This window comes from Felis catus, chromosome B1 (genome assembly GCF_018350175.1).
Source record: "Felis catus isolate Fca126 chromosome B1, F.catus_Fca126_mat1.0, whole genome shotgun sequence".
NCBI lineage: Eukaryota > Metazoa > Chordata > Mammalia > Carnivora > Felidae > Felis > Felis catus.
The window spans coordinates 110,938,093-110,966,081 of NC_058371.1; the positions used below are offsets into that span (position 1 = coordinate 110,938,093).

Consider the following 27,989-nt stretch of genomic DNA (forward strand, 5'->3'; position numbering starts at 1 on the left):
AACATCTCTCTCCATCCTCTTAAACAGAGGTAGGGGTTTCAAATCTCTCTTTAGACTTTTTAGAATCTTTACTATCAGAGGTCTAAATTATCAGGGTTGGTACCCTCTGACAGTTTCATTATGAGAAAATAAAGAGACTTTGCTGAAAAAACCTTTCTGAACGATCTCTTGTCTCAGTGACTTTAAAAGAAGTCTATTTATTACTTTTGGGGATTGCCAGGGGAGGAAGTCCTCCTGGTTATTTATGTAAATATTTTGCCGAAAGAATTTGCAATAATAGTTACTATTTTTTCATACACTAGAAATAGCAATACATGACATTTCATAGTGCTTTACATTTTCTTTCTTTTTTTAACGTTTATTTATTTTTGAGAGACAGAGACAGAGCATGAGCGGGGTAGGGAGGGGCAAAGAGAGAGGGAGACACAGAATCTGAAGCAGGTTCCAGGCTCTGAGCTGTCAGCACAGAGCCCGATGCAGGGTTTGAACTCACGAACTGTGAGATCATGACCTGAGCCAAAGTCAGATACTTAACCAACTGAGCCACCCAGGTGCCCCCATAGTGCTTTACATTTTCAACCACCTTGAAAAATATTTCAGGGGGCAGCTTATGCCCTTAAGTCCCTGAACCACTGGCTCTAAATGAGCAGCCTCCTGGCCACTTTTAGACCTTGCTTTTGCCTTCCTTGTTTAATCTGCATATGCCTTCCCCAATCTTGGAATCTTACATCATGACCCACTGCCCGTCATTGTTAATGTCAACAGCCTGCTCCTAGGGCATTTTAGCTCCCACATCATTGTTACTCCAATGACCCCCATTCTTGGAGATTGCAATAATTATTTAGCAATCAGGGACTCTTGGTTTCTTGAATCCTTTCTTCCAAAGATCTTGCCCTTCACCCAACCTCGGGCATTCACTTTTAAGGCAACTCTTTCATACTTTCAAATTGTATCTCACTTTCTATCCACTACCATCCATCTTGTCCCCTTTTATTCTCCCAAATCCAATAATCCCAAAATCTCACTGGGACCTGGAATCCATTGATCCTACCACCCTCCTTGAGGCCCTTTCTCCTCCCTCTACCCAATTTAATTTCCATGGTCAATCATGATCATCACCACATGCATACACCTTTGACTCCCTTGTTTTTAACATGTGCATGTCAAAATCACAACTCTAGTTAAACCCAAACTTTACACAGCTGAATGATGCTGGGGGAAAAAATATCCCTGCCCCCTGATTCCACTTTAAATTTCTGCCTCTGAAACTCAGTGATGCCATTAATGCTGCCAGGCAATCGCATTGTGATTCTCAGGTCCATCCACCTTTCACTCTGTCAGGGGCCGATTTCACACTTTGTCTCCTTTCCTCCTCTGCCCTCATTCTCAGCAATCAGAAGAGGACTTTCACCTCTAACAGTGGCTGCAACCCATATTCTGCCCTCCCATTTGCTTTCAGAGATGAGTCACCCTTCTCTTATCTGGAAGCAATTACTCCATTCAAACAATAATTGCACCCTTCTCCTTACTCAAACTCGGTGCTGAATTTTTTTCTTCTCTGAGTTTTTGCTCTCCATTGGTTCATTCCTATCCATTTACAAACATGCCATTATTTCTCCCATCTTAGAAGAAAAATCTCTTGACTTCACTTTCATCAACAGCTATTGCCCTTTGCAGCACAATTCCTTGAAAGAATTGCTCCTACTTAAGCTTTCGATCTGTCTCTTCTCATTTTCTCTTAAATGCACTTCAATCAGACTTCTGCTCCATCACACCACTGAAACTGCCATTGTCAAAGTCACTGGTGAACTCCACCTTGCTACATCCAAAGACCAATTCTCATTCCTCTTCTTTTTAACCTACTAAAATATGTGATAGATAGCATGTGACACACACCTTCCCTTCTCCATTGCCTTCCAGGATACCACATGCTCTTGGTTTTCCTCCTACCTCACTGATCACTGCTTCTCAGCCTTTTTGGCTGGTTCATCCTCCTCTCCTAGACCCCTTAATGTTGAGATGTGCAAAGCCTCAGTCTCTGGCCTTCTTCCTTTCTCCATCTAAATCTACTCCTTGGCTTGGGGCGCCTGGGTGGCTTAGGAGGTTGAACGTCCGACTCTTAGTTTTGGCTCAGGTCATGATCTCACAGCTGTGAGAGTGTGGAACCTGCTTAAGATTCTCTCTCTCCCTCTCTCTGGGTCCCATCCCTTCTTGCATGTTCTCTCTCTCTCAACAATCAATCAATCCACTCCTTGGTGATCTCATTCAGTTCATCGTTTTAAATATCATGTATTGGCTGACAATCACCAACTTTGTATCTCCAGTCCAAACTTCTGCCTTGAAATTTTCCGATGGATATTTTCAACTGTTCATTGGGTATCTGACTTGTATATCCAGTCAGCATCATATTCTCAACATGTCCACTTTGAACTCCAAATCTGCCTCAGCTAATGACTCAGCTAATGACCTGTCCAGGGAAGTGAAATGAAAGGCCAGCTCTTAGATGAGCTGTGCATTCAGAAGAGGCTGAATGGGAGCAGATAGGGGTATTTGAAGGGAAACCTTGCCCAGAGGGAACCCCCTGGTTCCCTCCTGTCACTTAGACTTTCACTTTGTGCATATGCAGTTGTGGTCTAAAAAGCTTTCCCTTGACAACTGTGATTTGGGGAATAACTGTGTTGAGATACTGTGAGACTTCTAAGATCTATGTTGCATACTAAGTAGTGCTTTTCTTTTCTTTCACTATAACTTACTTTTTCATACACGGTGGTTTCTGGCTTATGAGTGAGAGGTATTACTAGCCTACTAGGTGTTTTCCAGTATGTTCTATCAAGAAGTATTTAAGTCATGCAAAACTTTTTAAAAAAATTTTGTAACATTTATTTATTAAAAAATTTTTTAATGTTTTTATTTATTTTTGAGAGAGCAAGAGAGAGAAACAGAGCAGAGTGGAGGAGGGGTAGAGAGAGGGGGAGGCACGGAATCTGAAGCAGGTTCCAGCCTCTGAACTGTCAGCGCAGAGCTCAACATGGGGCTTGAACTCATGAACTGTGAGTTCATGACCTGAGCTGAAGTCGGATGCGTAACCAACTGAGCCACCCATATGTGCCCATAACATTTATTTATTTTTGAGAGAGAGAGAGTGACAGAGTATGAGCAGGGGAGTGGCAGAGAGAGAGGGAGACACAGAATACTAAGCAACTCTAGGCTCTGAGCCGTCAGCACAGAGCCCAGCGCAGGGCTTGTACCCACGAACCACGAGATCATGACCTGTGATGAAGTCGGACGCTTAACTGACTGAGCCACCCAGGCGCCCTGAGTCATGAAAATCTTGAAGATTGTACCATAGTGATTTCTGATGTATTTTTAAATAATTTAAATTTTTGAAACATTTTATTTTATAATGAGAGCAAAATGGTGATTTTATTTAAAATTTTGGAGAAAAAATACGGCAAAAAAGAAAATAAGAATTACCTATGGTCCCACTAAGAAATAAGCACTATAAACCTTTTGATATCATTGTTTCTGTGTACAGTTATAATGTTTATATATATATATATATGTGTATATACATATATATATTTCTATATGCACATATATATTTATAATGAAGCTTTTGAAAGTGTAATTTTCAAAATTTAAGTAAGTATTCTTGGACTATAATTGAGCAGTCTGATTTTTGTCTCTCAACTGAGGTGCCTAGGTGTAGTCAGAAGTAGTTTAACAAAACACTGTGACACTATATATATATTTTAGTGGCACTTCCTTTCCCTCATGACTTATGGTTAACTTAGGGATGCTTTCTGCATTTATTGTCTTCTGTTTTTCTTTCAGCCTTGCTTTGGAACTAGACATTCTCACCACTCTGCCTGCCCCTCCACATCCCAGCTAACACAAATGACAAATCCCAGTAGCCAACCCTCATCAGTGAGTGTTAATCTTTATCAAAACTTCTCCTAGGATGGGGCACCTGGGTGGCTCAGTCAGTTGAGGGTCAAGCTCTTGATTTTGGTTCAAGTCATGATCTCATAGTTCATGGGATCAAGCCCCGCATTAGACTCTGCACTGACAGTGAGGAACCTGCTTGGGATCCTCTGTCTCTCTCCACCTCCCCCCTCAAAAAAGATAAACTTGGGGCGCCTGGGTGGCGCAGTCGGTTAAGCGTCCGACTTCAGCCAGGTCATGATCTCGCGGTCCGTGAGTTCGAGCCCCACGTCGGGCTCTGGGCTGATGGCTCAGAGCCTGGAGCCTGTTTCCGGTTCTGTGTCTCCCTCTCTCTCTGCCCCTCCCCCGTTCATGCTCTGTCTCTCTCTGTCCCAAAAATAAATAAACGTTGAAAAAAAAAATTTTAAAAAAGATAAACTGAAAAAAAAATAAAGTCTTTTCCAACTCTATAATCCTGTAATACTATTCTACCTTCTCAAAATTCGGCAGCAAATAACTGAAGACAGTGCCCACCTGGTGTGCTACCATAGGATCTACATAGACTCCACAGGACTTAAAAACAGCTAGCATTTGCTTTTATCAAATATTGTTTTAAGGGCCCTAATGTACTAACATATTTGATTCTCATAAAAACTGTAAGAGATAATTAACATAATTATCTTTATGTTAGGGTGGAGAAAACTGAGGCCCATAGTGACTAGGGAACTTGGTCATGGTCACACAGCAAAGGGACAAAGCTGACTAACAGGGGCAGTCAATTGACCAGATCAAAAGCATCCTGTACCATAGGATAGCACTTAGACTTGATAAAAGACTAGAAGAATTTTTTTTCTTTTTGGATAGACAGTAAAATCTTTTTTTAAAAATAACCTAATAGCACAAAAGCAAAAACTTGGCCATGCTATGGACAAGCTGCTTTAAAATGTGAACCGGTTCTCTCTCTCTCTCTCTGCCCTTTCTCTGCTCTCTCTCCAAATAAATAAATAAATAAACATTTTTTTCTTAAAGGGGGTGCCTGGGTGGCTCAGTTGGTTAAGTGTCTGACTCTTTGCTTTCGTCACAGGTCATGATCTGAAGGTTCATGGGTTGGAGACCTGTGTCAGGCTCTGTGCTGACAGCGTAGAACCTGCTTGGGGTTCTCTCTCTTTCCCTCTCTTTCTGCCCCTTCTTTGCTCTGTCCCTCATAATAAATAAACATTTAAAAATATGAGCCTTTTAATACAGAATATATGGTATTCCTTCTGGGAATCTTTAAATATATTTAAATGGAGCAAAGATTCAAGATTTTTAAAAAACAATACCAAGTCAGAAGGAGCATTTGCCAGGGTCCAAGACCTCTCAAATGTCACAACCTTCTACAGTCTCTAGTTGAGAAGATATCATTATATATGTGTGAAAAAGTAGATGTAATTATTCAAATGTTGAATTGATGGATTTTTTTTTTATTAAATTCTGGGGAAAAATTATGCCCTTTGTGAGCTAGGGAGCTTTAAGTAGTGGTAAATCTCACTTAAAAGAAATAGGACAGAAAAGTAGGGATTCGTGAAATTTTATTTATTTAGGAAATCCATATTGGATACATACAATGTCTCATGCATTGGGTTAGGTACTGGGAATTCAGAGATAGAAGATACAGTCTTAGTTTTCAAAAGTGGTTATTGCAAAAAAGTTCTGGGAAAGAAGAATACTCTGGGTTCTAGGAAATGTCTAGTCCAACAGGACAACATGGCCACCTGCTTTGGTAGAGAGCAGTAAAGTCAGTCAAATCTTCCCAGAGGAATATGCTTGAGGTGTACCTTTCAGAAAGTAAGCCACCAAAGAAAGGAATGGTCTTTCAGGCAGAGCAAGCAGTAGTTGGGATAAAGAATGGAGGAGCATATTGGGAATGAATGGGTACCGAGGTATCACTGGAACTTAGATTCATCTAGGGTATTGATTGGTAAGGGCTGAAAGATGGGGCTGGAGAATGATGCAGATCACGGATCATTAGGGCTATTAAAATACATGCTAGGAAAATGAGAAGTCTCTGAACAACATGACCCAAAATAACTGTTAAAATGTTGCCTGCAGGCAGACTAGAGGCTGAGGAGATGAGGATATGGTGTGAGATGTTGAGGGCTTGAACCAAGAGTAGACATACAGGTAGTTTCCAAAGATATTTAAGAAACAGAATCAATGTCACTTCAAAACTGATTAGATGCTGTTGATAAATAAGGGGTCTAGGAGAGCCCCAGGTGTTTCGCTTGAGCAAGTCCATGGCTTTTAGTGCCAGATATCAATATAAAAAATACAGATGGAGGTGAGAAATGATGAGTCCAGGGTTGAAAATTTTAGATGTGAGATGCCTGTGGAATGCAGAATAAAGATATTTAGTAGCAGATTTACACTTGGATGTAAGAGTCCAGAACTCTGGAAGAGGAACCACAGGGCCTTCGGTATATGAGTGTAAACTGATATAAACGTAGCAATGGGCATCACCCAATGTGAAAATACAGCAGGAGCGAGAGGAGGCAGAGAGCAGAGAACGGGAATATAAAAGGGGAGTGCAGCCAGAGAACTAGAAGAGTCAGAAATGCATGGTGATATGGAAACCAAAAAAGAAAATTTGGAGAAGTCAATAGTGTCAAAATTGCAAAGAAATGCAGAGAGAAAGATGAAGTCTAGAAAGCATCCTTTGGATTTGAATAAAGTAATAAGAGGTCATTTTATTAAGTGGAAATATATTCAAAGAATATGCCCCCAAGAAATCCGCTAGGAGAGCTACAAAGATGAAGTGCTTTGCCTCATCTACATTAAGAGGTTGGAGCCTGCAGCCCAGAATTAACGGGATAAGGGTGTTTCTGCCTGCTTCTCAGCTGCCTGGCAAGCTGTGCCTTAAGAAGCTCTTCCTAGTTCCTGGTGTCTGCCTACCAGTCTCTCTTGCCCACTGGAGAGGAGGGGAGGTACAGGGTGGGAGGGAATCTGGGCTCAAAAGGCTTCAAATATTTCTTATTAAATAACCTGCAACATTAGGAAATGAGCATCAGACCTGACCGATTAATATCTCACAAGAGATGCTATTCACTTACATGTTACTATCCCTCACAATAACTTGGGCATGATTTAGGGAAGCAGATTTCTGGGTAGGAATATAGTTATCTTGGAGAATGATACCTGCAGCATCCAGACTTTAATCAGAGATTAAGTTATTGTGAAGAAGTCGTCAAGCAAAAGGACATGTGATGAGGATCTAAGCACTTTTCTTACAGAAAAGAAAAAACAATTATGAATGGATGAGGCTTTTGTTGAAAATTGTGCATATTTTTTAGTGCTTATAATGCACTAATGGGGAATGCATCACAGTAACTATATATTCTAGGGTTAAGATTCTAAGCAAAGCTTCCTGAGCAAGCTGATGACACAATATACTTTGAGGTACAATAGGAGTATATGCAATAATATGGAAAACATAGATGTAATTACAGTATGTACAGATATAAATTTATGAATCCAAGTTATAGGAATCCAAAAGAATGAGAAACAAATCAAGAAACTAATAGCATACATATCATGTGAAGTTCCCATTCCTCTTTCCTGCCTTTTTTCCTCTCTTCAAAATAAAAGAATAAGTTGACTTCAGTAAAAGCCATGGTTGACATTGAAGGCAACCAATGTAAGAAAAATCAACTAGTAGTAAGTATTTCAACTGGTATTTCCCCCTCTGTTCTTTGATTCTGTCATGCCCGTTCACTCTAGCACTGAGACTCAATCCTCCCTTCTTTCAAATAGCAAGTTATTTGTATGTCAAGCAAAGAAAAGGTAAGATTTATCTCCCAAAGACTGAATAATTATATTTACTATACAGCAGCGTAGTTTATTTAACATATTTAACATATTGATCTGACAGAGTTTTGTCAAAAAGCCCCATGCATCGGGCTCTGTGCTGACGGCATGGAGCCTGCTTGTGATTCTGTCTTCCTCTCCCTCTCTCTGCCTCTCTCCCTGCTCTCTCTCTCTCTGTCTCTCTCTGAAATAAATAAACTTAAAAAAAAGTAATATAAATATGTTATATAATAATATAAAAAGCCAATCTAAAAATATATTATATATACAAAAGTAGAGAAAGGAAAAGGAATAATTAATCTACCACTGTGAGACAATAACCACTTTCAGAATATTTGTGGATTTATATCTATATCATTTTATGTATGTATTACATAATTGTAAGTACGATTGTTAATCAGCCTTGAATCCATTTTTCACTCAGCATTTTCTGTGCTGGTACTATTCTTCATCTTGTTTTACAGATATACGGTAGTCCCCCCCACCCACCATCCTTGTGGGATACATTCCAAGACCATGAATGCCTGAAACCATATTGAACCCCATATATATCACCTTTTTTCCCACGCATACATACATAAAGTTTAATTTATAAATTAGGCACAGGAAGAGATTAACAACAACAATACTAAAGTAAAACAGTTATACTAATATACTGTATAAAAACATATGTGAATGTGGTCTCTCTCTCTGAAAATATCTTATTGTAGAAGCATATTGTGAAGGTATTTCAGGTTCAGTTTCCAGACCGCTGCAATAGAGCAAATATAGCAATAAAGCGAGTCAAATGAACTTTTTGGTTTCCCAGTGCATATAGAAGTTATGTTTATACTATACTTTAGTCTACTAAGTGTGCAATAGCATTATGCCTAAAAACATGTACACACCAAAATGAAAAAAATACTTTATTGCTAGAAAATGCTAACCATCATCTGAGCTTTCGGTAAGTTGTAATCACTAATCACAGATCACCATGACAATATAACAATAATGACAAAGTTTGAAACTTTCAAGAGAATTACCAAAACATGACAGAGAAAATTGTGAACAAATGCTGTTGGAAAAACAGCGCTGACACACTTGCTTGAACCAGGGTTGCCACAAACCTTCAGTTTGTAAAAAACTCAGTATCTGAAAAGCAAAATAAACCAAAGCATAATAAAATGAGATATGCCTATATACTACTCACTGTTCTTCTTGTGATGATGTGAGACAATAAGACGTCTATGTGATGAGATGAAGTGAGGTGAATGGCTCAGGCGTGTGAGGAAGCGTCATAAAGAAGATCATCTGCTTCTGGCAGTGGTTGACTGTAAATAATTAAAACTGTGGAAAGCAAAACCATGGATAAGGGAGGGACTGTTATACCATAATTTGTTTAATCTTTCCCTTTTTTTAGAATGCTTGTTAATTCCTTGTATCATAAATACCTTTATGATAAACATCTTGTGTGGATTTTCTCCATATTTAGAATTACATCCTCCCTAGAATGGATTCCCTGAAAGAAACGAACAATATGACCATTTTTAATGGCCATTGACACACTACATGATACACTGATGGTCCTTGACCTAGATGATGTTTATGTCCCCTCCCCTTCTCTCACCTTTTAGTGCACAGCACCCCTCCCTGACCTTCTAAGATATCAGTGTCTTGGTGAAACAGACACAACAGAAGTATAATGCTGACTCTGGGATGATTCATCCTCTCTCTGATTCTGATTTCAAAAAATATGGGCTAATTTCTGCATCCCTTCAATGTTATGACAATTCATGAGGACTGTAGGTCTGATAAAAGTTTGATAAGGCATTTTTTATCCAATATTTTGTACATCTATAATTAAGAAATTTTAACAGATTGCATTACTAATTGAGCAGTGTAACCAAGGACCAGTGAGGTTCACATTTCTGCAGCGGTTCAGAAAATATCCACTTAGCAAACACATTAGTCCAATATTTCCAAAACTTTAGCCATTTACATGCCACCTTCACAATTGTTACCTTGTTTACTCATTTCCTTAAAATCAGTAGTGAACAGTTTACTTTCATTTTACTTAACATCTTCCTGAGCAATAATATCTATGAAGTCATAAATTTTATGAGCTAGTTATATTTTTATTTCACATTAAAATAAGCATCTAACTCAAATTTTCAAAGACACATGCTACCTAAAATCAGTAGTTTGTACACCATACTTTGAGAAAATTGTATTATCATAAAACTGATGTTAAAGCTATGATCTCTTTCCTTTCTTTACACATAGAAGAATAATAGTCCCAGACAATATTCTTACTTTTAAATTTGTCTGTCTCACAGAACTCTATAAACAGAGCAAATCACAACATCCTGCAAAAAGATGTCACTGTCAATAACAAGAAACAAAGACTTCTCCATATAGAGAGGCAACAAATAAAAATAACAAAAATATAGAATGAGTTTACACCAAAGGTTTGAAAGCACATTCCTATTAAAGTTCTTCAAACCATAGATGCTTAACATTTCAGGAAAACAGGGGAGGCTGGGTGGTTCAGTCTATTAAGCGGCCTACTTCGGCTCAGGTCATGATCTCGCGGTTCACGAGTTCGAGTCTCGCATCAGGCTCTGCGCTGTCAGTTCAGAGCCTACTTTAGATCGTCTGTCCCCCTCTCTGTCTGTACCTCCCCCATGTGTGCACACACATGCTCTCTCACTCTCTCTCTCTCTCAAAAATAAATAAACATTAAAAAAAATTCAGGAAAGCATTTCCAAAGAGCATTTTATACTAAAAAGCCATCATCATCTGAAATAGATAAAGGGACAGTAACAGTAGTATGTGTATGGTGTTCAGGGAAAGGGGTTACTGAAATTCTTTTGCAATGGGAGGAACCATGGAGTTTCAGAAATATTTTGAAATGAATACATTTATTCTTAAGGAAAATTCTGGGTTCTAAACTCAAACTTAGATCACATAGGACCTAAGGGGAGACTGTTACAGCTTAATATATCAGGTGTGCTCATTACACAGTATTATTTTATGTGAGATTTTATAACATTCATCCTGATTTACATATGGCTTTAAAATATATATATAAATATATATAAACTTTAAAAATACACATATAGGGGCGCCTGGGTGTCTCAGTCGGTTGAGTGTCCGACTTCGGCTCAGGTCATGATCTTGTGGTCTGCGAGTTCAAGCCCCGCATCAGGCTCTGTGCTGACAGCTCAGAGCCTGGAGCCTGTTTCGAATTCTGTGTCTCCCCCTCTCTCTCTGCCCCTCCCCTGTTCATGCTCTGTCTCTCTCTGTCTCAAAAACAAATAAAACATTATAAACGTTGAAAAAAAAATTAAAAAAAAAAACAAAAACAAGAAAAAAAGGGGCGCCTGGGTGGCGCAGTCGGTTAAGCGTCCGACTTCAACCAGGTCACGATCTCGCGGTCCGTGAGTTCGAGCCCCGCGTCAGGCTATGGGCTGATGGCTCGGAGCCTGGAGCCTGTTTCCGATTCTGTGTCTCCCTCTCTCTCTGCCCCTCCCCCGTTCATGCTCTGTCTCTCTCTGTCCCAAAAATAAATAAACGTTGAAAAAAAAAATTAAAAAAAAAAAAACCAAATAAAACATTAAAAAAAAATTTTTAAATACACATATATATTATATAAACATATATATGTATATATATTTATTATATATGTATATATATATAAGTGTGTATATATAAAAATGTGTATATATAAATGTGTATAAATATATAAATATAAATGTATATATACACATTTATATATAATATATAATGTATATATATAATGTATATATATAATATATATAATGTATATATGTGTATGTATTTTAAAGTTTAAAGTAATTATTGTCTCCTTATTTGACAGGAATCTGTTCACAGCCCCTTCCCTTGCCAAGTTTACAGACAAAACTCACTAGTATTTATACTTGGCACTCTTTGTTTTTCCAGATCATGGTACCTTGCATTCTCAACAAATAGACCCCAACTACAAAACATATTCTTCTCTAGCCTGACCACAACTCACATCCCAGGTGAGCCCTGGACAGAGAAACCTGTCACCTTCTGCTCTAACATGCCAGCAATACATTCTGTCCTGCTTGATGTTCTACTCTTTGTGCAAGTCTTTGCCACCTGCATCACCGGTCACCCTAACATCACTCATGCCCATGGAGGATACTATAAAATTCTGGTGTCTTGTTGGAAAAGAACTTGGAGAATTGATTCAGCTCAGATTCAAAAGATATTTAAAGTGGAGAGAAAATTATTGCCAGCATAATTTTAAGTATTTTATTTCTTTTGAGGTTGTAGGTTGACAGAGTTCAGAAGGAGGAGGTGGAAAAAGAGAAGTAAATTATTTTAGTCAGTTGGTATAAAGGCTTGACTTAGCATTTGTTCAGGTCTGGTATGTCTCTTAGGTGGTAAGTTAATCTATACACACCCCTATCCAAAACTGTGCTCAATGTACAGACTTGTAATCTGCTGACTTGTAATCTGCCGACGCACCATCTAGACAGGGGCGCATGGCTCTGTGGTGCGATCACACTAATGCACCATGTCGTTCAATTGTATTTGAGGTCACGGAAGAAAGAGGAGAAACAAAAGAATGTGGAGACTATGCTGAAGCATCATGTATTGGCTTGAACAGCAACAGTGATTATGTGTAAGGAATTTAAAATGTTCTTAACAAGGAGGTATCAGCCAACCAAAAGCAGATATTGTTTCTCGTAAGAGTACTAGCTACACTTACTAAAAAGAAAAGAAAAGGCAGAGGGAGATAGCAAATATTAGAGACGTCAGTATGTTGTGACATAAATACCCTCCTTTCTGACCCTGCCTCTGTACTCTCACCCACCTGGAAGTCCCAAACTATTCTTTTTTTTTTTTGTATGTTTATTTATTTATTTGAGAGAGAGAGAGCACACCTGCACATGAGTGTGAAAGTGGGGGAAGGGAAGAGACAGAGGAAGATAGAATCCCAAACAGGCTCCACACCGTCAGCACAGAGCCCGGTTTGCAGCCTGAACCCACAAACCCGTGAGATCATAACCTGAGCCCAAGTCAGATGCTTAACCACCTGAGCCACACAGGTGCCCCAGTCCCAAACTATTCTAAAGGTCGTAATTTGTGGCTTTCCAAAGTAGTTTATAGCCCTAATTTCAAATAATAAAATTTGTTAATGAAAGGACTCTTTTGAATAAAATATGAAGGAATTTAATTTTTTAAAAATTATTTTTTAATATTTATTTATTTTTGAGAGAGAGAGAGAGAGAATGGGGTAGGGTCAGAGAGAGAGACAGAGGATCCGAAGCGGAGCTTAAACCCATGGACCATAAGATCATGACCTGAGCCAAGATCAAGAGTTGACCGCTTAACTGACTGATTCACTCAAGTGCCCCAGAATTTAATTTTTCTTTTAAAAAAAATTTTTTTTCAACGTTTATTTATTTTTGGGACAGAGAGAGACAGAGCATGAACGGGGGAGGGGCAGAGAGAGAGGGAGACACAGAATCGGAAACAGGCTCCAGGCTCCGAGCCGTCAGCCCAGAGCCGTCAGCCCAGAGCCTGACGCGGGGCTCGAACTCCCGGACCGCGAGATCGTGACCTGGCTGAAGTCGGACGCTCAACCGACTGCGCCACCCAGGCGCCCCAGAATTTAATTTTTCTAGATGCTTTCTGTCTACGTAATGCTTCACCACACCCGGAATTCCTGTCAGTTGTTCCCATATGAAAAGAGTAATTCTCCACTCTTATCTATTTTCCTGGCAAAATCACTGAGGCCATCCTACAAGTGATGGTTTCTGTTATGACTAATGTACTCCAGGCAAAAGTCCTAGGGTCAATTTTTCACATAAGTAATCCCACTTCGTTAATGCTTTAATCAAACATCTCCATTCAGTGACAAAGCCAGATGTTCAGTAGCAAGGTTCCTGACATATGGACTTTGTTATTAAAACCTGCTAAAAACAAACAAACAAACAAAAAAACAAAACAAAACAAAAAAAACAGGTTACTTTTCTCCTTTCCCTTGTAATCTAAATTTACTGTTCCCTCCCCTTCCCAACCCTTATTCCCTTTGTGTAGCACTTTTAGAATTGCAAATATTCTTAAAGCTCTCAAGTTATTTAAATGCAGACAATACCAGGAAGTAGAAACAAGGTCAGAGTCTAAAATAATACCTCCTTATATATTATGCCATCTTTTGTACCCACATCTACTGTGTTTGTCATTTAAAAGCTTATACTCACCTTTGTCTCGAAGATAAACACTTTTAAGGCCAGCAAATCTCTGAAAAAGGTTAATTTTAGCACAATTTCCCTGAAATACACTGTTTACCATAAAGAGCCTTGGTTTCAGGAAGTAGAAATTTGAAGGAAAACAAAGTCTGTCACTGCCTCAGAATCTGATTGTGTAATTCACCTCTGGGACTTTCAGCAGTTTTGCACCAGAAGCCACACCCCTTTAGGAATTGCTTTGGTGAAAGGTATTCTGGGAGTTGTATTACTACAGGGAAGTTACTTTTAAACAACGTGCAAGGAATCCTCTTATGTGGACCAAGTCAAAATAGAGAGTCAGTCCTCTGAGGGCCAAGGAAAGAGAATGTCACTAAGAAATAACATGACGTTTTTCATCTATTATAAACAGACAAACTCATGTTAGGGCTCCGTATTTTAAGGCGGGAGTAGTCAACAGTACTAAACGATGCAGAGAAATGATGAAAGATAAGGTTAGAAAAGTGTCCACTGACTTGGCAAATAGGTCAAAGATAGCTTTAAAATTTTTTAAAATTGATTTTAAAAATTAACGAAGAAACACAAATGAAATGTAAAAATAAAATATTAAAGGAGAGGGAAGGTTTCTGGGTTTTGTTTTCTTTTTTACTAAAAATTACACCAGTGAGGAGTACTAGATGACACAGTTTAGATTCAACAAGGGCAAGACGAAGTTACCTGGTTTGGAGGTTATGTGACCGGTAGAAATAATGCACTCCTCCCCAAAACTGGCCCTTCTTTTCCTGCTTACATAGTCTATAGCTCTCATATTGGGTTATTAGGATCAGGATTACTGGGGACTTTCATAATCCACAGGGATCCTCTAACAAAAAAACCTATATTATTGTTCTATTGTTGCATAAAAAATTACCACAAATTTAGCAGTTTAAAAGAACACCCATTAAATTATCTGTTCTATAGACCAAATGTAAAATATTTGTAAATGAAGATGCATTTTAAATGTATATAAATGGTGGGGTGCCTGGGCTTAGTTGATTGAGTGTCCGACTCTTTTTTTTTTCAAAATTTTTTTTTCAACGTTTATTTATTTTGGGGACAGAGAGAGACAGAGCATTAACGGGGGAGGGGCAGAGAGAGAGGGAGACACAGAATCAGAAACAGGCTCCAGGCTCTGAGCCATCAGCCCAGAGCCCGACGCGGGGCTCGAACTCCTGGACCGTGAGATCATGACCTGGCTGAAGTCGGACGCTTAACCGACTGCGCCACCCAGGCGCCCCGAGTGTCCGACTCTTGATTTTGGCTCAGATCACAATCCCAGGGTCATGGGATGGAGCCCTGTGTCAGGCTCTTTGTGGAGCCTGCTTAAGATTCTCTCTCTCTCTCTCTCTCTCTCTCTCTCTCTCTGTCTCTCTCTCTGTCTCTCTCCCTCTGCCCCTCTCCCGGGCTCACACACTCACTCTCTTTCTTGAAATGAAATGAAATGAAATGAAATGAAATGAAATGAAATGAAATGAAATGAAATGAATGAAATGAAATGAAATAGACAAATGTCTAGGGGCACCTGGGTCAGTTAAGTGCCTGACTTCGGCTCAGGTCATGATCTCACAGTCTGTGGGTTTAAGCCCCATGTTGGGCTCTGTGCTGACAGCTCAGAGCCTGGAGTCTGCTTTGGATTCTGTGTCTCCTTCTCTCTCTGCCCCTCCCTGCTTGTAGTCTGTCTCTCTCTCTCTCTCAAAAATAAATAAACATTAAAAAAAAAACAATAAACATTAAAAACTGTCTATAAATGGTATCATACTTAGAACATGGATGTTATATAAGACTTAAGAATTGAGGGGGGAAAATAATAAAGGTTCTATGATATACAGAAACAAAAAACCCAGCACTCATTTATTATTTCTATGTTTCTATCAGTCAGAAGTCTGGGCACATTATCATTGAGAATGCTGCAGATCTAATCTGATGCTTGGGGTCTCCTTCAAGGCTCAGATTGTTGGTAGAATTCTAGTTGTAGGACTGAGGTCCCATTTTCTTGCTAGCTGTTGGCTGGGGACCACTCTGACCTCCTAGATACCACCTGTAGTTCCTTGCCATGTGGTCTCCATAGGCAGCTCCTGGCTTGGATATTTGCTTCCAGGCCAACAGGGGTATGTGTCTCTGTGCTCCTTAAAAGTGATCCATCCCTTTTAAGGATTCATGTGATTAGGTCCAGCCCAGCTAGATAATTTTCCTTTGGATTAACTTGAAGACAACTGATTAGAAACCTAGTCATAGGGGTGACAGCCCATCATATTCACAGGTTCTGCCCACACTCAAGGGGAGGGGGTTATATAAATTGTGTACGCCAGTGAGTGGGAATCTTGGGGCCCATCTTAGAATTCTGCTTTACCACAGAACTACCCACAACTGCCTCCAGGGAGGGGCAGAGCAGATGGCCCTAATCAGGCCCACTCCTCCCCTTCCTCCACCCTCAGGTGCCCTGCCTTTGTGGGCTCTAATTTTTACCTCACCATCTGACCACTCTCTCGGGAGCCTGAATTCTATTGCAGTCCTCCACCTTATGAGAAATATTGAGGCATTAGAGCATTGAATCTGTCTCTCGGGAGACTTCTCTTACTTGGCCCTTCTTTAAAAAGCTGGGGGTTTTTTTTGGTGTGTAACCACAATGCATGCAAATGAGACAAAATCCAAACAGTATGAAAAAGTGCACAATAAAAAATATCTCCCCATGTGGACCTTCTGCCTTCTCTCTCCCAATTTCTTTTTCTCAGGTTAATCAGTATTATCAGTTCTATTTCTCGGATTTCTTTGCAGAAAGTTCATGCATTTACAGACAGGGTTTGTTTTTTTTTTCCCCACAAATGGCAACATTTTTGTTTAGCACTTGGTTTTTCCATTAGTAATGTGTCTGGCAGATCTCTCCACATAAATCTAAGTGGCTCATTTTAATTGTAGTCACTTGACTCCAAGAATAGGGAGGAGGAAGAGAAGTCCACGCTAGCTTTCCTTTCTTCCAGTCCCAACTCTTTGGGTTTCTGCTTGTCTTCCATTCAGAGAATAATGAAAAAAGAGTTGAGTGAGGTATCTCAGGTAATTCGGAGTATTTTCAAAGGTTGGTAGAAAGCATCAACCATGAGGTGGGGCACTCCCGAACTGAGTTACAACTGAGTTACCCCAAATCTGAGCATCTGAGCTTGGGAATGGAGAGTTAGATGAGTGTGTATCCAAGGGGTTTAGAGTGCACCAGACAGAAGGTGCGTATCATATAACCCAATTCCCAGCAAGCAACACAAACGAGCAACACTTTCTTTTTTCTATAAGGGGTGATCGTATTACCATAAATTAGCTTCCTCTAGTTTTAAATGAAATACAAGAGGCTCAGGTACATCTGCTTAATTAGGGGGTAGTGAAAGTATCTAAAACCTATTTTTAATATTCTATTCATGGAAAAATAGATTGTGGGCATTTTATGTTATTTTCACATTAAATGATTCATCAGTGATAATTCAAACAGTAAATCCCTCTTTTTTAAATATCAATAACATATCTGCCTACTGTTTTCTTCCGTTTTGCCTTGATAAACAATTCCAGCCGGACTTTGGGGGTATCCATTTCTCTGAAGGGTTTCTCTCTCTCTCTCTTTTTTTTTTTGTTTATGTATTCTTGAGAGAGAGACAGAGCATGAGCAGGGGAGGGGCAGTGAGGGAGGGAGACACAGAATCTGAAGCAGGCTCCAGGCTCCAAGCTGTCAGCACAGAGCCCAACGCGGGGCTTGAACCCACAAACTGTGAGATCATGACCTAAGCCGAAGTCAGGCACCCAACTGACTGAGCCACCCAGGCGCCCCTGAATGGTTCCTCTTAATCTCTTCCTCAACTGGTAGCCTAGGAATACTTAAAGGGAACAGAAAAACGAAATAATATTCAGCATCATAAATTTTAGCAGTTGTTGCATTTTCTTTACTAGTGTTATTAATAACATCTACTACACTAGTCCTTTGCAGCTTACACAGAATTTTCAAATCTTGCTTAACTTTAAAGAGTGAATATCAGAAACTCTGATAAAATATTTTACTGTGTATGTTTATTGGTATAGTCAGATTGCATATCTTACCGTCCACATGGTCTAATGTTCTTCACCTGAAAGAAGATACTCTGGCTATCTCCACTTCAGAGAAGAAATAATAAATGTTGATGATTAACGAACAAAATTGCAGCCTTACAGGAATCTGCCACATTTGTAGTTGTACTTTTCCTTCCCTGTGTTTATGGTTCCTGATTATACGTAACTCGGAGACGTCAAAACTTAACGCCTCTCAGAACTTTTATCAGATGGGGAAGCTCCAAGTATCAGCGTCATTTTATTGCCAGTGAAACTGACCTGCGAAGGAACAACTCTCCTGCAAGCCCAGGACAGAATCCAGGGGAGCGTCTTCCATCTGACGCCTACCCGAGTTGGTGGGTAGATTCCCAAGCTCTGAAGTAAGTGGGCCAGTCTGACCTCCTCAGTCACTGCAAGCTTGGTCTTCTCTCCTTTCTTCTCAGTCTTTTACTCCTTATATAGAGTCTCACTCCTACCCCGCTCTAGACACCTATTGTCTTCAGGTTCTCTCCACTTTTTTCCCTTCCAAACCTTTTTCCCTGAGGCAGGAAAAAACTATTATCTTATTCATCCAAGGCTATAAAGGACTCGTGGGAGGTTAAGTGTTTTTCCTTGCATCATGTATCAGCTTTTAGTCGTGCAACGCCAGAGCCTGGATGTTGAGTGAGGGATCCCTTTTGGTGGATCCCCGGGTGGGAGAGGAAGCTCCTGGACTGGTCTCGTGTAAGGTCAGGGCATCACAGGTAGCCGCAGGTTGATTATGGGCTCTGTGGCAGGTTCAAATCCTGTCTCTGCTCTTGCTCAACGTGACACTTAACCACTGGCAGGGGCGCAGTTTATCCGTCTGTAAGGGGGTCCTAGTCTCCCGACTGTGAGGATTAAATGAGATAATACAAGCCGTTCACCTGTCTTGTTTAGTAAATTAGTGCAACTCTCCTCCTATCCCTACCCCGTCCGAGGCCAACTCTTGGAGAGAGTGGCCCTTTAATGGGGAAGTGATTCTTTTCCCTTTTCAAAATCTAGCTCACTTAGCCACATCCTCTTTGGAGGGGCCAACGCGTTTCGGGAGGTGCGGTCCGCACCAGTGGACGGAGCCTCAAACCGGTCCTGGGAACTCCGAAAAGGGGTGAGGGGGCTGGCCTTCTGGTCTGGATGTAGCGTCAGCAGCCGCAGTCGTCCGGCGGAGACAGGAGGAGGCGGGCGCGGGCGGGGGCCAAGGCTGGGAACCGGCTCCTGCTGTCGAGACTCCGTAAAGGCTTCGGGGAGGTGGGTAGCGGGCGCACTTCGCGGGGAGCGGGAGCAGAGGAGGCGCGCGCGGGAGGATCCGGGGCCGTCCGCGTGTGCGCCCCTCCTCCCCCCGGCTCGGCCCCGCCTCCTCCCTCCCAGCGCAGCTGCGGCGCGGCGGGCTGGCGCCCTCTCCCAGTGTGGTTACGGGCAGTGGGCGGTGGGCGGTGACCGTCCCCCAACTCGAACCTCCGCGGGGTGGCCTCCGTTAGTCTTCGGCGGAGCCGGGAAAGCGAAGCCGCTCTGGGACGGTTTCCGACCCTCGGGCCCCAAGGTACTTGGCGGGCTGTAGCCTGGGGGTGAGGTGGGGACTGTGTCTGGTCTGTTTATCGCCCCAAGAGGGAGGCTTTGTCAAGGAGTCTTTCGGGGTGCCCTGTCGAAAGTCACACCCGCTGCTCCCAGCTCAGCGTACGGGCACGCTCAATTAATTATATACGGCATGGTCCCAGCTTTATGACACAGGGATGTTTGTAAATGCGAGGAGGAATACTGAAAAGGAAATACTGGAGATGGGATTTTTTTTTTTTAATACACTTTTCTGTGCTTTGCAAGGTCCCCTCCCCCCCCCCATCAGAAAACAAAAAAGAATTTATCAAGTGTAGCTCATAGAGAAATTATGCGTGAACCCCTCCCCTCTCGTTGGCGGAGACCTTTCTGCGGGGTCCCGGGCTCCCCGGGGCTCTGAGTTCTCTGCTGAGGGTTCTTCGGGACCTGCCTTACTTGCTTCAGTGGTTCATTAGGAAAACAGAGTAATCGGCTGTTTTCTGGGACTTTCCCTAGCTTTCAGGTTGAAAGGAGGAATTTCCCCAATCCTCCGGAAGCCAGAACAGACGCTGTACCTCGTAGCGGCTGTCCACAGCCACCAAATTTGGAGGCGGAGTCTGCAAATTTGATTGGGTACAGATTAGTGAGGCTGAGTGGGAGAAAGAAGACAAGGTCTCTGAAAAGAAAGTGTTTTTCCTTAAGGTTTTTCTCTTGCTCTTTTTGCTATTCACGACTCCTTTGCCAAACCTATTACTTTAGTAGAAATTGATTCTGCTGAACACTGTTGTTCACAGATGTCTTCAAAGCCACACTGCGGGGGTGATGACCCATGAGGGAGGTTTGGCGGCAGGATTACTGTGCCTTTTGCTGTGCTTCAAGTTTCTCTTCCCTCCTTATTAATAAGCTCAGTGTTGGGTGTTGGTCAGGGAAAAAGCCTTTGATCAAAGGCTACTTGCAACAAGGCAGAGACATACTTTGTCTTGAGATTATTAATAATCCTATTGAGTTGAGGAGGGATGAAAGTAAAAATTTTAGAAGGATACCTTCCTTAACACATTGCCCAGAACAAACTCCATTATTTCAGTAAATCTTACTCTAAAAAACAAACTCTTAAAGCATGAGAATCCTCTTGGCATGCATGACCACCCAGGAGCACCAAACTTTCTGTTAAACTGTTTGGACACCTGGCTCCTCCTTTAAGCAAAAATATCTGTCTATCTTTTTGTTCTTAACAGTTGAGGTCCAAACAGCCTTTTGCAAGGTTGAGGGTCATATGTCTCTTTACTGGCTTTGCCCAGCTTTTGGAGGGGTAGTTGGTGTGGTGTGGTGAGGTGTGTGTGTGTGTGTGTGAAAGAGAGACAGAGAGACAGAGAGAGAGAGAGAGAGAGAGAGAGAGAGAGAGAAGGGTAGAGGGGGTGGGAGTGTGAGCAGGGATGGAGAGCATGTTTTTTGCACATAACACCTCTCCACATATCTGCCCTATTTCCTCTGAGAGGAGCAGAAGCCAACCTCAGTCTAACCTTTCTCTTGCCCGCTCTGAGTCCCCGTAAGTGTGTACTTCCTGGTGCCTAGGAAGGGAGAGGTTTACTTTTCTTCTGACAATGGAGCACCCATGCCTTCTGTATTATGCTTTCTGTGATAAAGTTCTTGATGGCAGGGCTCATTTTCATTTCTATTTATTCATTTATTGTAGTTCATTTGTGAATACAGATATTACTGTGTTTCAGACATCATCACAGTGTTTTACAAACTTTTTTTTTTTTTAAGTAAGTTCTACACCCAACTTGGGGCTTGAACTTATGACCCTGAGATGAGGAATCAATACTCTACCAACTGAACTAGCCAGGCAAACTCTTTTTTTTTTTTTTTTTTTTTTTTTTTTTTTTACAACTTTTTGATGTCAGATATCACAATTTACCACTGAATACTTAGGTAATCTCCACCTCCATTTAATTCCACAAAAATTTGATGGTTTGTAAATTTGTAAAGAAAATATTTGTTAACTGTTTGGTTAGATATTAAGTGCACATGGTATACAATTTCAAAGGCACAGAGTGTGCAATGAAGTCTTTTTTCCATCCCCAACCCATTTCCCTCTCCAAAGGTAACCACTGTTATACTATATAAGCTCATTGTTCTTCTGTCTTTGATAATTTATCTCAAGCAGATTTCAATGGCTAGCAGTGTAACTGGCATGTGAAGGGCATAAACAGTAAGTAGTAACCCTATTAACTGTCAGGGTTTGTAGTCAGTCACTTCTTACCTTCATTAGATAGGTCAGCCCAGGTGATGTCAGCCCAGGTGATGTTAGAATTCAAGAACAAATGATTTAAAGAAGGTTTGATTTCTTGCTCATCTTCTGTGTCCTTTTTGGCTCTATCTTTGGCCTTTGCCTCTAGAATGGAGGCTGAGCTGCTTTTGGGGACTGCTGATGTGGCAGAGGCAAAGAAGACTGGTGGAACCCCACAGTGCCTTTTAAAGCTTCTGCTTGGAAGTAAGCTTCTATGTTACTTCCATTCGTGTTTCATTACATGGCTGTCAGTGGAGTGGGAAGTCTCATCTTTCTAAAGGAGCAGAACCAGTAGGGATTGGCCTGATAGGGAGGAGCAACAAGTATTTGACATTAGACAGTCTATCTCAGTGTTTGTTGAAGGGTCACAATTGTGATCCCTGAGAATTGATCTACACCAAGACACTTGTAGCCACTGATTTGATAAACCAGAACGCCAGTATTTTTTCCCTTGCAGTGAATAATAGATCTACCCTGAGTACTAGGAATAAGAGCTTGTATGAGGCAAACTTTTCTTGGTGGCACATTTGCTCAAAAGAATGAATTCTAAGTTCACAGGTTATATAAAGAACACAAAACAGGGGCACCTGGGTGGCTCAGTCATTTGAGCATCTGACTCTTGATTTCAGCTCAGGTCATGATCTCAGGGTCATGGGATCAAGCCCTGCATCAGGCTCCACACTGAGAGTGGAGCCTGCCTAAGATTTTTGCTCTCTCTGCCCCTCTCTCCAACTTGTTCACGCATACTCTCTAAAATAAACACACACACACACACACACACACACACACACACACACACCAAAATTTGGGTGTAATTTGGGTGTTACCAAAAGATTGTATCAATGGTTTTGAATACAGTTCTCCTTTTGGAACTGTTATTGTCCAACGTCCGAGAATGAACTAGAATGAGGGCAATGTATCCTAGACAAGACTGAGATCATGGACAGATTCTTGCTTTTCCTTTTATCTTTTTTGCTTGTTAACAGCTAATTGTTTTCTTGTCAACAACTAATTGCATCATCTAATGATTTGTTATAATTATTCTTTTTAATGCTGTCTGCTTTGTGAATAATGAGAATTTATTATCATAATTAAAGTATCTTCAAATCACAGTGTAGGATCTGTTAACCAATTCTGCCCATTGTTGGTTAATTGTCGCTACACTGGTTTCATAGTAATTTTTACTATCTTTGACCCATGATTTTCAGGGTTCAGGTCACTTTTTCTGCTTATAGCTAGGCATCTCTTGTCTACTTGGGTAATACAATATGATGTAATAATGTCCAAAAACAATCTATTACAAAAAGTAAATTTAAAATTAAAGAGGGGTGCCTGGGTGGCTCAGTTGGTTAGGTGACTGACTTTGGCTCAGGTCATGATCTCGCAGTTTGTGAGTTCGAGCCTCACATCAGGCTCTATGCTGACAGCTCGGAGCCTGGAGCCTGCTTTGGATTCTGTGTCTCCCCCTCTCTCTGCCCCTCCCCTGCTCATGCTCTGTGTCTCTCTGTCTTTCAATAATAAATAAATGTTAAAAAAAATAAAATAAAATAAAGATATATTTCCAAATCAATAAAAAAGAAATTTTGCTTAGCTATATCGTTTGTTGAAAAATGGAATAAATTGAGAGTTTTGATTTGTAGCATCATAACTTTGCAAAATAGGAGGAAAGATTGTATTTTAAAAGTAAATAGCAGCAAGCATAGAAAGAAAAGGAAAGCATTTTTTTTAAATCAGCATAATTCTGATACCAACATTTAATATAGATGGCAAACAAAACTACACACCAACTTCACTCAAGCTTATTGATTCCCAAACTCTAAACAGTTTTTAAGGAATGCAGTAAGTGCTCAGGATCACTCTCTCGGTATTTTTTTTTTTTTTTTAATTTTGAGAGAGAGAGAGAGCGTGTGAGCGAGTGCTGGGGAGGGGCAGAGAGAGAGGGAGACACAGAATCCAAAGCAGGCTCCAGGCTCTAAGCTGTCAGCACAGAGCCCGACACGGGGCTTGAACTCACAGACCACGAGATCATGACCTGAGCTGAATTCGGATGCTTAACTGACTGAGCCACCCAGGCACCCCTCTATTGGTATAATTTATCGCCACACTAGTTTAAAGGAATTCTGTGTAGCTGTTCAAATGTAAGATATATTTACATGTGTGGATATAGAAACAAATCACCCATTTGTATTATTAATTTAAGAATGCAAGGTTTAGAACTAGATACAGTATGTTCCTGTTTGTGTAAGAAAATGTTTTCTCTTATGTGTAGAAATATAGGTGTTTGTGTCTGAGCATACACATAGTTAAGCTGCTTGTGTAAAGAACATTTCTGTAAGGATAAAAGCAACTTTTACAGTGGTTGGCTCTAGAAAAGGAAACAAAGGACTAAGGTGGAGGGAAGATACTCTCTTTAAAATATTATTTTTTACTGTGCCAATTTTTTAATCATGTGCATGCAATCCTTTTAAAATAAATTAGCTTTAAAATGGCAGTTCTGTGTGAGAATAATCTCTCAAAGATTTTGGCAATTAGTTCTATTCTGTTATGCTACTTTATTGTACTGATTATTAAAGGCAAATGTAGGTGGAGGGCACTGTGGGGCCAAGAGCTCTCGAGGGACACCCTTAACTCTTAATGGCAGTTATATTGTGGTTAATGTCAGTTTGTCCAGTCATTAGGAACCATTGACAGAAATAAATAATTCCAGGAGGAGTACAGACTATGATATTTAGAACTAACTTGTGGAGATTTTTTTAAAGTATGTAATGTCTAATTTTAAAATTATAAAATAAAATAAACTTTTAAAGGATTCACTGTTTTTTTAGTGTTTATTTTTGAGAGAGAGAGAGAGAGAGAGAGAGAGAGAGAGAGAGAGAGAGAGAGAGAGAAAGCATGAGCGGGGGAGGGGCAGAGAGAGAGGGAGACACAGAATCTGAAGCCGACTCCAGGCTCTGAGCTATCAGCACAGAGCCTGACACGAGGCTTGAACTCACAAATTGTGAGATCAAGACCTGAGCCAAAGTCAGAGGCTTAACTCACTGAGCCACCCAGGTGCCCCTGAGTATAGTTGACCTACAACATTACATTAGTTTCAGGTGTACAACATGGTGATTCAGCTTCTCTGTACTTAATGCTTACCACATAGCTACCATCTGTCACAATACTATTACAGTATCATTGACTATATTCTCTATGCTGTGCCTTTTATCCCTGTGACTTACTCATTTTGTAACTGGAAGCCTATATCTCCCTCTCTCCTTCATTCATTTTGCCCATCCCCCTACTTTCTTTCCTCTGGAAACCATCAGTTTGTTCTCTGTATTTGCAGGTCTTATTCTACTTTTTGTTTGTTCATTCATTGGTTTTTAGATTCACATATGAGTGTAATCATATGGCATTTGTCTTTCTCAGTCTGACTTATTTAATTTAGTATAATACCTTTTGGGTTCATTCTAGTTGTCACAGATGGCATGATCTCATCCATGTTTATGGCTGCATAATATTCTGTGTGTGTGTGTGTGTGTGTGTGTGTGTGTGTGTATACCACATCTTCTTTACCCATTAATCTATTGATGGATACTTAGATTGCTTCCATATCTTTGCTAAGCATTTATTGTATTTAACCCTTTTCCTACTAGAAATCTAAGTGACGATGTTAAGGGATAAATGTTGGAATTATTTGTTCATAACTTTTAAATTTCTTTAATCAGGTTTTACAATTCATAATACATCTAATTATAATTTCGTTAATAAACTGTAGGTTTTCTTTATGTGTATATTCTCCGAAGGCATTTAAAGCAAAGGGATTATTTATTCCCAATTTTAATGTACAGCTGTCATATTTTCTCTGAGCCCAAGTCATTCTATTTTTTTTTTTTAATTTTTTTTCCTACGTTTATTTATTTTTGGGACAGAGAGAGACAGAGCATGAATGGGGGAGGGGCAGAGAGAGAGGGAGACACAGAATCAGAAACAGGCTCCAGGCTCTGAGCCATCAGCCCAGAGCCCGACGCGGGGCTCGAACTCACGGACCGCGAGATCGTGACCTGGCTGAAGTCGGACGCTTAACCGACTGCGCCACCCAGGCGCCCCCCAAGTCATTCTATTTAAGTGAGAAAGGAACTGAAGTTTCTTTTTTGCTCCTGCCAAATCACTTTATTATCAGCAGGCATTCCTTGTTATTGTCTAGACTGTATGTATGGTCTTGTTGTCAAACTAGAAATGAAAAATAGAGATAGAAAAAGTAATACACCAGATCTCATGGGGCTTGGTGAAAATTTTCACATTTGTGCTAGATAATTGAAAGTATTCTATGTATTCATCTTCCCTTTTTTTTTTTTTTTTTTGGTTTATTTATTTATTTTGAGAGAGAGAGAGAGATAGTGCACAGAAGGGGCAGAGAGAGAGGAAAAGAGAGAGAGAATCCCAAACATTTCTGAACCATCAGTGTGGAGCCTGATGTGGGCTCGAACTCACGTGCCTTGAGATAGAGACCTGAGCCAAAGTCAGACGCTTAACTGACTAAGCCACCCAGGTGCCCCTGTATTGTCTTCTTAATTTAAAGTCTAAATAAATGACCTATCAGAAGATTTTCATCAAAATATTAGAATTAAAGATATCAATGCCTGAAGTATAGGAGTGAACTAACATGCTGTTTTGATTGTTGCAGGCAGGTCAGATTCTGAGACACGTCATGTCCAATTTTGAAGATGCTGACACGGAAGAGACAATAACTTGTCTCCAGATAACTGTTTACCATCCTGTCCAGCTGCAAAGTGGAATATTCCAATCCATAAGGTTTTATAACCGAGAAAAACTTCCCTCCAGTGAAGTGGTGAAATTTGGCCGAAATTCCAATATCTGTCATTATACCTTTCAGGACAAACAAGTTTCCCGAGTTCAGTTTTCTCTGCAGCTGTTTAAAAAGTTTGATAGTTCAGTTCTCTCTTTTGAAATAAAAAATATGAGTAAGAAGACCAGTCTGCTTGTGGACAACAAGGAGCTGTGCTACTTAAATAAAATAGACCTGCCTGACAAGTGCATGGTCAGATTTGGTGACTATCAACTCCTGATAGAGAAGGAAGATGGAGAGTCATTAGAATTTTTTGAGACTCAATTTATTTTGTCTCCAACATCACTCTTGCAAGAAAACAACTGGCCACTACAGAAGCCCATACCTGAGGATGGCTGTTACTCATCCTGTTCTACCCAAAACACTTTTCCTACAGAAATGGATGAAAATGAATTGTGAACACAGAGGGCTAAGAGGAGAATTGTGAAGGATGAAGAAATCTGTAGACGTTTTATAGATATTTCACAGTTTATTAGTATATTACTGTTATCTGTTATCAGATTTGGGATCTCTTCTTATCATTTTGAAGTCTAAATTGTATTAGTCATTGATTTAGTCGTTTGTTGCATTCCTAGATGTATGAAGAATTCTTAAGTGTATTTAAGTGTACCTCTGTGAACATTAATGTACAAAAAGCATCCTTGGTGATGAAGGAATAGTGTTCTCAAAATAGTTATATTATTTTCTTTTTACGCTTGATTTTAGCCCTATGTTTTGCAAGGAACCACCTCTTTGTTTGGTCATATTATTTCACAAGCGGCTCTTTGTTTTCAATGTCAAGGCCATGGTTGAGTTGCTCCTGGTGGTATAGCCTGTTGGTACTTGCAGTGCTAGAGTACTGCAACACAGCATGATGTGTTTTGGAGCAGTGTCTATGCGTCATTGTGGTTTTATTATAGGAAGCCTTATTTGAGCAATAATACCTTTTCTATGATTTCCTTTTTGTAGAATTGTGGTGTTTATTTCCAAAAGTAGTTCTCCATATCTATATTCAGTATCTAAAACCAATATTTTAGACATTTTAATAAACCATTGCTATGTTTAGAATTTTTTTGTTTTCTTACCAAATATTACATTGATTTTTATGCACTACACACTTAAAAAAAATTTTTTTTTTAACATTTATTCATTATTGAGAGAGAGAGACTGAGCATGAGCTGGGGAGGGGCAGAGAGAGAGGGAGACACAGAATCTGAAGCAGGCTCCA

General features: G+C 40.3%; 2 protein-coding genes across 12 annotated transcripts in view; one reads left to right on the forward strand and one right to left on the reverse strand.

Annotated features, from left to right (window-relative positions):
* The window catches only part of ALPK1 (alpha kinase 1), a 137,615-nt gene extending 119,105 nt beyond the window's left edge, over positions 1-18,510 (reverse strand). Inside the window, exons 1-3 of one of the 8 annotated variants that reach the window (XM_045055997.1) lie at positions 18,372-18,510; positions 9,198-9,265; positions 8,957-9,093 (exon numbers count right to left, since the gene is read on the reverse strand). The gene's annotated coding sequence lies outside the window, so the exon portion shown is untranslated. Of the gene's footprint in view, positions 1-8,956; positions 9,094-9,197; positions 9,266-14,006; positions 14,203-18,104; positions 18,255-18,371 lie in introns of those variants that run through there. The other 7 variants (XM_045055998.1, XM_019829071.2, XM_045056002.1 and 4 more) reach the window with 7 other exon arrangements.
* Positions 18,350-27,829, forward strand: TIFA (TRAF interacting protein with forkhead associated domain). 4 transcript variants are annotated; one of them, XM_019829075.3, is made up of 3 exons: positions 19,459-19,650; positions 22,040-22,134; positions 26,600-27,829. In XM_019829075.3, the coding sequence occupies exon 3, from the start codon at positions 26,624-26,626 to the stop codon at positions 27,179-27,181; it is 558 nt and encodes a 185-aa protein (XP_019684634.1). In that variant the 5' UTR covers positions 19,459-19,650; positions 22,040-22,134; positions 26,600-26,623; the 3' UTR covers positions 27,182-27,829. The 4 variants fall into 4 exon arrangements, with proteins under 4 accessions (XP_019684636.1, XP_044911941.1, XP_019684634.1 ...); XM_019829077.3 differs by lacking the exons at positions 19,459-19,650; positions 22,040-22,134 and adding an exon at positions 18,350-18,472; XM_045056006.1 differs by lacking the exons at positions 19,459-19,650; positions 22,040-22,134 and adding an exon at positions 19,224-19,358.
* Positions 27,830-27,989: the final 160 nt, after the last annotated feature.

Coding starts and splice junctions, on each gene's coding strand:
- TIFA (XM_019829077.3), top strand. CDS start 26,624: ATGTCCAATTTTGAAGATGCTGACACGGAAGAGACAATAACTTGTCTC.